This window comes from Plasmodium inui (assembly GCF_000524495.1).
Source record: "Plasmodium inui San Antonio 1 unplaced genomic scaffold supercont1.132, whole genome shotgun sequence".
NCBI classification, from domain to species: Eukaryota; Apicomplexa; class Aconoidasida; order Haemosporida; family Plasmodiidae; genus Plasmodium; species Plasmodium inui.
The window spans coordinates 4,214-15,686 of NW_008481966.1; the positions used below are offsets into that span (position 1 = coordinate 4,214).

Sequence of the window (11,473 nt, forward strand, 5' to 3'; positions counted from 1 at the left end):
AGAGGAGGTGCGAAGATTGGAATGTGAGCTGAACATATGTTTTTTTAAGGAATTATTCACAACTGAAATTCGTATTTCACTAAATTTAATCAAAAATCCAGCCTATCATACTTTAAATTGAGAGTTTTCATCAAAGGCACCTAAGCGTACACTACAGTATATGTTGACAGCCTCCAAGCTGCGTATGAACCCCACTGTATTGTTCCCATCCGGCAAAGTAGAATTATTCTGAAGACACAGAATATGGAATTAGTCATATCCACAAAAACTTCGAAAGTTAAGAATCATAGGTGAGTTGACAAGGATTTAATATTCGCGCGCTTTATTAAGAGCAATACTGAAGACATTCTGTGGTACCATTTATGACTTGTATCAAGTCTTATTCCCGGACAATCCTGTAAAAAATATTTGAAACTCCCGCCCATAGCATAACAGCAGCTAGGTTGGAATAGTATAAACTGCTATACTCTATATATCTGACAGCCTACACCGACAGACTGATTTAGTTGTGAACTGGACGATGTGGAAGATTTTCCCCACCTCACTTTATCAAAATTACTATAAAAAACAAACTTGATCACTAAACATCCTTATGATTCCGTCACTGTCTCCCAAGAATAAGCCCTCCACAGTGTAATTAATGTGATAGGACTATTCTTCTCTATCACTAAAGTAATAGTCCTAAGAGATATATCATCTCCTTAAGGAATAAAATATCTATGGATTAAGCTAAAACATAAATCTGGGCATGCTACGAGGGTATGGGCTTTTTTTATTTATTTTTTACAGGTATTAAGAAAGGGTTCATTTCCTATTTCATCTCAGCTTCCCAGCTTATTCTGTCATTTTAGCTTTAAAACTTCAGCACCAAAGTATATTACCTACAAGCACCCTTATTCTTTAGGATTGATTAACAGGAACAGGGTAATATAACAAACAACCAAAAACATTTTAACGGCATAGTGAATGATTGGATTTATTCCGATTATTTGTTTATTCCTTTCTCTCGTTCGGCTAATATTTAAGCAGGAGGAATGAGGAGAAGGAAGATCTACAATTATACGTCAGTTTCTAGTCCAAAAAATAAGAATCTCGTGATATATTTCCTATGATGCCCACCGTATTAAATAATGAGATCATTATAAAAGGTATAATTAGTTCTTTATCAGAGGATATAATGGTATATCCCTCATATTATGAAATCACCGATCTATGATAGCGAGATTAGAAATATTAAAAAAAAAGAAAAAGGAAACTGCTATAACGGAAAAACCAAAACATTAAAGTCTCTAAGACCACCTAAGTATTATATGATATGAATATACATTAATAATTAGTAAAATTCTCAAATTACTAAACAGGAGGAGAAAATTGACTAGTGTTCAATCCTAATGTGGATTACATTTCCAGTAATGCATAAAATCAAGGAAGGTGGGATCCAAGGAAAGATCAAGTAATTAGATTACTAAAGTGATAATTGTGGAGTGATTGTGGAATCAAGAGATCATCTAGAAAGGATCAATTCCTTCCAAGCCCCTTATACATTATGGAGGACACTATGAAAGGAATCTTTAGTCATTAACTCTCTTTATCCCCTAGTAATAGACTCCACTATATGACCCGTCCTATATATCACTTCCTCAAGTAGATCTGATAATCCAAAACGATTAAGAAATCTCTTAGCAACTCTATTAAAGAACAATCGGGCCTAAGAGATGAAGTAGGAGCAACTTATGTTATTAAAAATCCCATCCTGAAGAAATATAAATCTGTCCTATAACATATATGGGGGAATGGAAGAAATGTTTAGTTTAGACAAGACAAGCCAAAAGAATAAGGGGATTAAAATATAGGATAGGGTGAGCGTGGAAAGACAAATCAGAAAAGCCCAAACTTTGGCTGGTGTCGCTCTTCGAACACGAGCCATCTTCAGGCGCCTATAGGAAAGTTCTAGGAGTAGAGAAAGATGAAAACTAAAGGAATAGAGTGATAGAAGATGAAAATATAAGCTGAGTGTTATAAAAGAAGATTAATCAGACCCTAGGGAATGATCAACTCGGAAAAAGTTAAGGATGCATGCAGCCAGCTGCTACACGCAAGTAGGCAATAGGAGCATACTTCATCCTCCCTTCACTAACTGCGACGATGAACCAAAAAGTTCAGCAACAGAGACTGTGAATCCAAGTAGGAGTTAGATTAAATATCCTAAGGAAGACGAATAGACCTCTTAGCATTATCCCCTCCCCCCTAAACATAGAGGGAAAGGGGGACTCATTCTCAGAAGGCGCCGGCAGCCAACACGGGTAAAAAGAGCAGGCTGATAAATAGAGGACGAGAAGTATCAGACAAGATTAAAGGTCGTCTCATATTGGATGAACTCTCCGCGCTAACCTAAGGACATTATCAGAACAGATGATTTCATCTAGATAGTCCAGATAAGGATAAGTCGTTAGTAGCGAACAGTAGATCAGGAGCAATTATCCCAAATACTCCGTCAACCAGGAGCCTAACCAGATCAGTAAGAGGAACGTGATATTCCATAATTGGAAACGGACCAAGGAGCGGAAGAGAATCTCCATACGTAGGCAAAGAAAGGAGAAGGAGGGACCACCAAGAAGTCTGAGGAGAAATCATCTAAGGAGAATCCGTATATCTGAGAGATGAGCTGATGATGATGAGGGAAGATGTAAGGCAGAAGAACAGCCTTCCAAGCGGTCAGCTCTCAGCTCCTGGGCCAGGTCGGGGCCACTAACTGGCAGAAAGGGAAAAAGAGCAGGAAATCGTAGCTAAATCGGCCGAAAGAAAAATTCACGAGGTTTAATCACGCGCCTCAAGAATATAAGATTACTCCCAAATCAAAGCCGGAGTAACCTAATAAAGGATGGATAAATCTCACAACCACACAGCAGGTGCGCTCCCCTAACAATCCGAAATTGAAGAGGGACTTCGACCATCCCACCTCGAAAATGGCATTCCAGGGCTGTTACCCAAGCCTCCCCAGGGAACCCCCCGAGGGGGATCCACTAGCAGAGAACCAACGGGAAAATAAGCATCGCATAAGTGAGCGATGGACGAAAAATGACCGATGCCACTTAAAACACGAGGAAGTAACTCGCAGGGAGAAGTTCAAGCTTACGACCCCACCATACGTCGCCCCAGTCAAACGACAGGAAACTACAAAATTGAACAACAGCAACACAACAGCTCCTCCAACTGGAACTGCAGAAGTAGCTATGAAAATAGAGAAAGTGCCTAATAGGAGCAAAACAGGAACCACCCTCAGCAATCGACGCCGCCGAAATACGAACCGAGGGCGAGATCTAAGGGTCATCAAAAGAAGGAGGAGAGTATGAGGCCAAATGCAAGCGTAGGAAGAATACAGGTTGAGAAAGCTGAGGCACCTCAAGGCAGGAGCACGTTCAGGGAGTCAAAGGAATGTAGGACCCACAAAATCCCGGCTCAGGAGCCCCTAGTAAGAAGTGACACTCAGCCTCAACGAGAACATGGGAGAAACGGGCACAACAGATTCAGGAAAAACAGGATTGGTTTAGGGGGAACGGCAACCCCTAATGATCCCGTCATTGGGAGGCGTCAAGGAAGGGAAGTGCGACAGCCCAATACCAACTAAGAGTCAGGTAGTCTGAAAGGACGAAGCACCTGCAGCTAGAACCAGGGAATAGGGTATTAAGACTTAGGAGAGAAGGAGGCGTAAGTCTCCCCCAGACGGGCAACTCCTAAAGCTGACTCTGGGAGCCTACCGCCAAGAACAAACAAGAATTTTTCCGACAAAGAAAAGCACTCTCAGCTATAGAAAAAGAATAAATAGGCGGGAATAGAAGGCTGGATGGAGGATGAAAAGGTTTAATGGCACCTCAGGAACCCTCCTAAGGTCGAAGGGAAAAGTGCCAGAAACCCAAGTGAGCGAAGAGGAGGTTTTGAAGGGGCAGCTGAATCAAAGGAGTAGTACGTATCAACTAAAAAGGCTCAAGGGATATGGGCACACTTGAAAACACAAACTCAAGAAAGGACCGTACCAGAACCCAAAGGGAAGTGAAGCCGAGACTAAGAAGCTGACCAAACTCAACTATGAAGGAATAAGACAAATCAACAAAAGTTACTTGGACAGGCGGGGACACACCGTCTAATAATAAAACAAAAACAATGGGAGGTGAATACCGGATAAGGGACTGAGAGACGTAAGCTTAAAGGATAGGAGCTACTCTATACCGCAACAAAGGACGGGAAGGACCCTATGAGGAAGATGAAGAACTTAGGTTAAGTGAAAGGTGAACTCACTCACACTGCGTCATGAAGTCTATAGGTATAGGGACAAGCGGCTTTAGTGTCTAGATATATCCTGGACAAACGGGGGATATGAGTCAAGAGGTCTCTAACCAAAGAAGTCAGAAGGAACAGGCATAGATGAATTCCTATAGGAGTAACTGCGGCCCGAAGGATTCGCAAACCTCCAGCGTCCCAGAGGGGGGGATGACACCTCTAGAAGCGTATGAGTTAACCCCCAGGCACGATCAGAGTCCAAGAAAAATCCTGACTTTTAAGGGAAGTTAGGGGGGCCCCAAGCTATGACCTAATGATGCTCCCCCCATAAGGAAGGAAACCCTGAAGTGGAAGTCGAAGGAAGAGCGGGATTAATGAAGGATAACCGATGGGGGTGGAGCTAATCTCAGGAGTGCAAATAAGTAGAAACGGCTGGGCAGTAGGGGTCAAACAGGAGAAATCAACAAACACGGGCATCAGCACAAGACGCAACCGCAACCCCACCCATGAAAACTCCGTCTGCCCCCCAGAAGAAGCAGAATAACCAAAAGAAAGGGTTAAGTCAACGGGGGAATTCCAGAGCCGAGGGTTAAGGGGATCCCCTCGTGGAAAGAAAGGCTGAGCATCGACCAACAACCCCAAGGAAAGAGAAGAATGGGCTTAACTGAGCTCACGGAGAATAAGATGACGATGGGATAAGAGGCTAGCGCCGCAGAAAGCACAGGGATTGATAACGTAAGAGAAAGAAGGGACTCCTATTGGGAGGCAGTTCTCTCCCAGCGGGGGCCACCCACTTCTAACGGCCCCTCAAGGGACGATGGAGGAGTAGAGCACAATACAGGACGAATTAGAGAGGCAAGGCAGAAGATCGAGGTAAGAACTCGGAGGGGCAGGTGATAGGAACAGTTGAAGGAACGATTTGGGTGAGAAGGAGTAGAAACAACGGACGAATACAACTCTGGGGGGAGAAAGCACAGCAAGGGTAAGAGAAGCCACACAAACCGGTGTATAGCAGTCGAACCAGAAGATAGGAAGAAGTCCCAAAATCCTGCAAAGAATAAGAGAGGAGGTGAGACAGCCAAGTAAGGAGTGGAGGACCTAAAACGAGGAAGAACAGATTGAATCACTGGAGGAGCTAGCAGGAGGCAGAACAATAGGAGGTACTGTCCTCTAGCAGTAGAAGAGAGAAGGGACTCAGGTCAAGAATATAGCCGTGGAAATGGTTCCTCGGTCACGGAGCAGCACAGCATGAAGTGATTAGAGATAAACGGGAACAAGCCGCCAGTGACAGGCAAAACTTAAGGCTGCCGTGACGTCAGCGGAGCCCGCGACATATAGACAGCTGGGTGTAGGACGGAATAGGACATTTAGCTGCATGAGGCGGCGAGGCCATGAACGGGGGGGTAGAGAGAGGATAAAAGCGTCCGACCGTCCATCCGGAAGGGGGGGCGTATATATTAAGAACACCGGCGCAACTGGAACTTCTTATTAAATGCAGGGCCAGAGCGCGAGACGAAAGAAGGATCTAAAGGGAGCCGTAAGTCCTCAAGGCGTAGAGTTTCTGGGGGATGAGGAAGAAGTCGAGTCTAAAGGAGCCAGACCAGGGACCCTGACGGCGGGTAGGGGTAAAATCTCCCATTCAGGAGAGATTGGATAGCACAGTGCTAAAGGGAAAGGAACAGGACTTGCCCCCGGGAGGAAGGCAAAGGGGGATCCTACGGATGAGGCTCATTCAAGTCGGATGAGGAGCCGACTATGTAGAAAGCTTAGACACGGACGCGGAAGAGACACCTAAATAGCTTCAACTCGGTAGTAAACTGTAAAAGTGAGAAACAGGCCAACCTGACCAGATCATCGACTCCCAAGAGAAGGTTAGGTGAGGTGGGATCAAGAAGGCAACTGAAGTGTCCAGTAGACTTCTGCAGTAGGAAGGGTCGGATGAAGGAATATGAAGGAATAGGGAGTTCCAGAGGAAAGGATTAGGACGCAGCCAGAGTCATGAGGATAAGACTAAAGAGCTTATGCATGGGTTACGATAAATAGGTATCAAGGGAAAGGAAGAAGAAGGGAAAGCATTCCATACCCGCCGAAGCGCCCTGATTCCGACAGGAGAGTCAGTCAGTGAAGGATTAAAATAGACGCACGACAGCGGAACCAAACAAGAGCCAACAGAAAGAGTGAAGGACGGGTGTCTATTAAAGTAGTTCAGGCGCGGAGGACAATCACGGAAGGATCAAGTAGACTGAACTGGAACATCGACCCTAAGGAAGAACAGGATGAGAAGTATGAAGATAAAGGGTGTGGAGGAAGACTGGGCCAATCTACCTATAGCGACAAGTGGAAAATCCTGTACGCCAGGATTGAATAGGTATTGTTTGGGGAAGTATAGGTTCGAGGATGGATCCACTCCCGGATTTCTAGGAAAATGGAAAAAGGCACTCACTTCCAGCAGAGGGTCCAAGGTATGGGGTGAGGTGAGAGGAACCCAAAGTCCTCTGGTGGAGGAGATCTGGGCCGGGCCGAAGGATGAAATTACATGGATGAATTTTTTAACGTGTGTAATGTACCAAGCCTTAAAAATCCAGAAAGTAAAGGCCAAAACCAAAGAAAGATTCATCCCTATCTGGGACAAGAACCATTGGCCGGCCGAATCCCCCGACTCTGCTTCAGAGGACTGGTCCCTCACCAGTGAAGGACAAGCAATTTTGGTATCCCTGACCTGTATCATAAAGGCTTTAATAGGGTGGCAAAGATTGGACCAACCCCCCACCGGCCAGGTCAAAGAGTTATGCCAAGCCGTCTGGGACACTATAGGACTAGACCTGGGAAACAGAAAAACGGGCGAGCCAAACAATCCTCTGGAGAACTTGGGGGGGTTCTTACAGGCACTGGAACCCGCTGAAGGAGACCAGCGAGACAACTACTTAAGACTGGGGTTTCTATTAAGTATATATTATGGTCTGATCAATTGCGGAAAGTACGAAGGTAATTATGACTTGACAAGTTTTATAACGAATGGGGAGCAGGAGTTGGATAGAATAGGAGCCTGTGAGTTGGAGGGGGGGGTATTGAATTGTGAGGGGGGAACAGGTACCAGTAAGGCCCCTAGGTTGACCATCTGGAGAAAGGAGAACCGGACAGTCGTGATGCCCACCTCACAAGAAAACGTCTCGCGGTTAACACTTACTGAAACCGAGACGGGAACCCCTCTAGCAGTTGGTTCACCCGAGACCAGGCCACCTAGTCAACTGACGCCCGAGCTGGCAGGTTGGGTCCACACAACAACGGAACAACATAATAGGTCCTCGACCGCTGCGGTATGGGTACCCGGACAGCCCTCTTCGAAACAGGAGGCGGCACAGAAGCTGAGCGAGAAATCAAGGCAACTCCGCCAAGTCGCAGAATCCCCCGGCCCTCACAACAACAGCAGGGCAACTCCGAGGGGTCCGGAACAGGATAGGGTAAGCCGCCCAAGCCCACCCCCCCAGCTCCCATCAAAGCCAGCTCAACGGACAGGAAGAGTCACAGAGACTCTGACTCCAGTCACCGGGACTTTAACTTCGACAGAACCGGCTGAGGAAGAAATAACAGGTCAGTCAAGCACTGGAACCCACCATGTCGAGACAACGGATACGTTGCAGGGGGAGAATATGGGGCAACTTCCCACAGAGGAAGACAAGTCTACTAGAGTGGGTTCTATAGCTGGAGGGGTCTTAGGCGCGTTGTTAATGATTGCCAGTCTGTATGGTCTGAAGAGAGTTTACTGGAGGAGAAGAAGGGGGCCGGGAACAGCTGGACCGGCCCTTCTTGGTACAGCTGACGCTATAAGATATGGCCCAACCACCTCAGACTAGAGTGGGACCAATTTCTGCAGTCATTTGAACTTTCTTCTTGAGTAAGTTTAGACTTAGATGAATCAGCGGAACACTCCCTAAACCGTAAAAAATCTGAACTCTGAACGAAGCTGGTTGCGGGGAATTTATTATGGTTCCTTTTTTTCCCCCCCCAATAGGTAGACCACTGCCAATTCTAGATCCGATGGAGCTCACAGGCACCCGGCCACTTCCAGTGAGGAGACTCCTTACGGCCTAGATGGGACTGGCCTTCCCGTGTGTGTCTAGGTCGAGGAAAACAGGGAGCCAGCAGCAGCGGCACGGGGCAGTTGAATGTGGGCATCTGTGATTGAGTCGGGAGGATATGCTCACTAGATCTGATAGCGTCCATGAAATGAGGAGTACACGTTGCTCAGTGGGCGGAACGGAGATATTGGTGTCGTTGTCCCTGCCGTTGGCATGGGGGGGGGTAGTGATTGTTGTTTCAATTTAGGGGGTGGTGGTCTATTCTTACTTTTTTCTGTTCGAAGTTCAGGTTTAAGAGTTAGAGTCTAGGGCTAGGGGTCCGGGGTCCAAGGTTAGGCTTCAGGGTTTAGGATTTAGGTTTTATGGTTCAGGGCTTGGGGGCTAGGCTTAGGGTTCAGAGGGCAGGGTGTCGGGGTTAGGTGCTTAGGGTTCAGGTTTATGGTTCCGGCTTAGGTTTAGGTTTCAGGTTCTAACTTCTAGGTTTTAGGGTTTAGGTTTAGGGTTGGGGGATTATGGTCAGGGTTCTGGGTTAGGGGTTCAGTCGTTTAGGGTTTAGGGTTTAGGGTTCAGCTTTAGGAGTTAAGGGTTCAGGGTTTTGGATCTAGTTTTCAACGGTTCAGTTTCCAGGGTCTAGGTTTAGGGGTCAGTGGTTAGGGGTCACGGTTCAGGTTTAGTGTTTAGGGTTCAGGTTTTAGGTTTATGGTTTCAGGGGCTTTAGGGTTCAGGGCTTAGGGTTCAGCTTTAGTGTTCAGGGTTTAAGGTTCAGGGTTCAGGGATTAGGTTTAGGGTTGGAGGATTATGGTTAGGATTCAGGTTTAGGAGTTAATGATTCAGGGGTCTGGGTTTAGGTTTAGGTTCTAGGGTTTAGGATTCATGGTTTAGGGTTCTGGGTTTAGGGTTAGGTCTAGGCTTGAGGGTCTAGGGGTTAGTTTTATGGTGTTCAGGGTTCAGGGTTTAGTTTTAGGGTTCATGGTTTAGTGTTCAGGGTGTAGGGTTTAGGGTTCAGGGTTTAGGGTTCAGGCTTCTAGGGGTCCGGGCTCTTGGTCTAGGTTTCAGTGTTTAGGTTTAGGGTTTAGGGTTCAGGGTTCAGGAATTAGGTCTAGGTGATAAGGTTCAGGGGTTGGGTTACGGTTCAGGGTTTATTTTTAGGTTGAGGGTTAATCTTCAGGGGTTAGCGTTTAGGGGTCACGAGTTAGGGTCCATGGTTCATGGTTCAGGGTTTAGGGTTCATGGTTTGCGGCTATATTTAGGTTTAGGTTTCAGCGTTTAGGTTCACGGTTTAGTGGTTTAGGGATTTTTGTTTTAGGGTTTATGGCCCATTGTTCAGGGTGTAGGGTTCAGGGTTCAGGGTTCAAGGTTCAGGGCTGTTGGTTCAGGATCCAGGTCTCTGCTTTAGGTTTCAGGGTCCAGGGATCAGGGTCTATGTTTCAGGCTCCGGGGTCATGGTCTATTTCTCAGGTGTTAAGGGTCTAGGGGTTGGTGTTCCTGGCTTAGGGGTCAGGAGTTGAGGGCTTTAGGGGTTCAGGTTTCAGGATCTACGTCATATGGTCTAGGCTTAGGTTTGATTTTTCAGGGGTCAGGGTCCAGGCCTCAGGATTTAGGGTTTAGGTTTAGATTTAGGGCTTGGGGCTTAAGGGGTGTGTCCTTAGTTTTCATGTTTGGGGGTTCAAGCGCTCAGTGGATAGGGCTCAGGGTCCAGGGTCCACGGTCTTGGCTCAGGCGCTAGGGTTCAGGGCTCTGTTGTTGGATTCTATGTTTACGTTTGGGCTGTCAGGGTTTGGTTCTTACTGTTCAGATTTTATTTTTAGGATTTACCTCTCAGGATTAGTTTTCAGGGTTCAGGTTGCACGATCCTCTGTCCCTTTGGTAGGGGGGAGGTCTGGATCTTAGGTTCCAAGATCTAGGGGTTAGTGTCTCGTTGTAAGGTCTATTTTTCCATTCCTTACACTGTACTTTCGATCATTTAGTGCCCTGGGACTCTTGGACCTGTCTCAGGGTTTAGTCTATCATGATTAGCTGCTTATTTTGCAGGATCCCTGGTTCTGTTTCGTGCTTTTAGGGCTTAGCCTCTAGTGGTTACTATTGTGTTTCTCGTGTTGAGGAAGTTCGTGCTTTTTTTCCAGGGTCGAGTTTTTGTTCTTGTGGTCAGGTCTAGAGAAGAGGCTTCCGGTGGTAGGGGTGGGGAGTTCTGTGTTTCCTGTTGGTATTACTGGGTAAGTTTCAAGGCCATTTGGAGGGTTCAAGGATTATTTCCCATGTGGGAAGGCTTACATTTCAGGGCTCAGCTTTTATGGTCGATGTTCATGTTTCAGGTGTTACGTTGTAGTCCTATGCAGCTGGGGCATAAGGTTTACCGATTAGGCTTTTGTGATCCAGTACCTTGAGTTTTCGGAGGTTAGGCGATAATTTTTATCCTTTTTTGTCCTTTTTGGCACAATGTGGCTGGATCATGATTTAGGGGTATGTCATTTTGCCTCAGGCTTCGCCTTTAGGATTTATCTTTCATTCTCCATTGGCCTTGAATCGACGTGTATGGCTCACGGTTTATGGTCTACATGTTATAGATTCTGGGGGATCGGTTACTTGATAACTTTGCCCTGATTGTCTGTTTCGTTTACGTGTTTGTGCATATGCCTCATGACTTAGCTTGTTTCACTGGCTTTTTATCTTTCAGGGGATAGGATTTCCTGGTGGGCCTTATCATGTGGGTTCTTGCAATTAGCGGTCAGGAGTTTGATCTAGTGGGTTATCTGATCATTGGGGGGGTAGGTGTTGTTTTCTTATTGTCTCGGGTTCAGGGGGGGCCACAGGTCTGTCTTGTTTACCTTTGATGCGTAAGTTTTAGTGCTGACTAGTGAGTGTGTTCAGTGTTCTACTCTTGGAGCTAGTTTTGAGATTTTTTCCTTTCCTTTTTTTCTTTCCTGGCACGTATGCTTCCTTTGATTTTTCATCCGCACGGTCGATAGGTCTAGTATATTGCAAGGGTTTTTTCTTTGTGATTGGGGATTATACTGTTGCTTCTATTTTGTCATTTCTCTAGCAAGGTCGGTTCTGGCTTCAGTAATTCCTTTTATCCAGCTGAGTTCATACTTTTAGCCCTTATTTTTTATTTTTCA

The 11,473-nt window shown here is 46.0% G+C and overlaps 3 protein-coding genes across 3 annotated transcripts; all 3 read left to right on the top strand.

The window, feature by feature from the left end:
• Positions 1–2,966: 2,966 nt before the first annotated feature.
• Positions 2,967–3,353, top strand: C922_05678 (hypothetical protein; the record flags this gene model as incomplete). The annotated part of the gene is made up of 1 exon (XM_008821249.1): positions 2,967–3,353. One exon carries the CDS (start codon positions 2,967–2,969, stop codon positions 3,351–3,353), a length of 387 nt encoding a protein of 128 aa, XP_008819471.1.
• Positions 3,354–5,770: 2,417 nt separating this feature from the next.
• Positions 5,771–6,261, top strand: C922_05679 (hypothetical protein; the record flags this gene model as incomplete). The annotated part of the gene is made up of 2 exons (XM_008821250.1): positions 5,771–5,897; positions 6,092–6,261. The coding sequence occupies 2 exons, from the start codon at positions 5,771–5,773 to the stop codon at positions 6,259–6,261; spliced, it is 297 nt and encodes a 98-aa protein (XP_008819472.1).
• Positions 6,262–6,554: 293 nt separating this feature from the next.
• C922_05680 (hypothetical protein) lies at positions 6,555–8,132 on the top strand (the record flags this gene model as incomplete). The annotated part of the gene is made up of 1 exon (XM_008821251.1): positions 6,555–8,132. One exon carries the CDS (start codon positions 6,555–6,557, stop codon positions 8,130–8,132), a length of 1,578 nt encoding a protein of 525 aa, XP_008819473.1.
• Between the last annotated feature and the right edge of the window lie 3,341 nt (positions 8,133–11,473).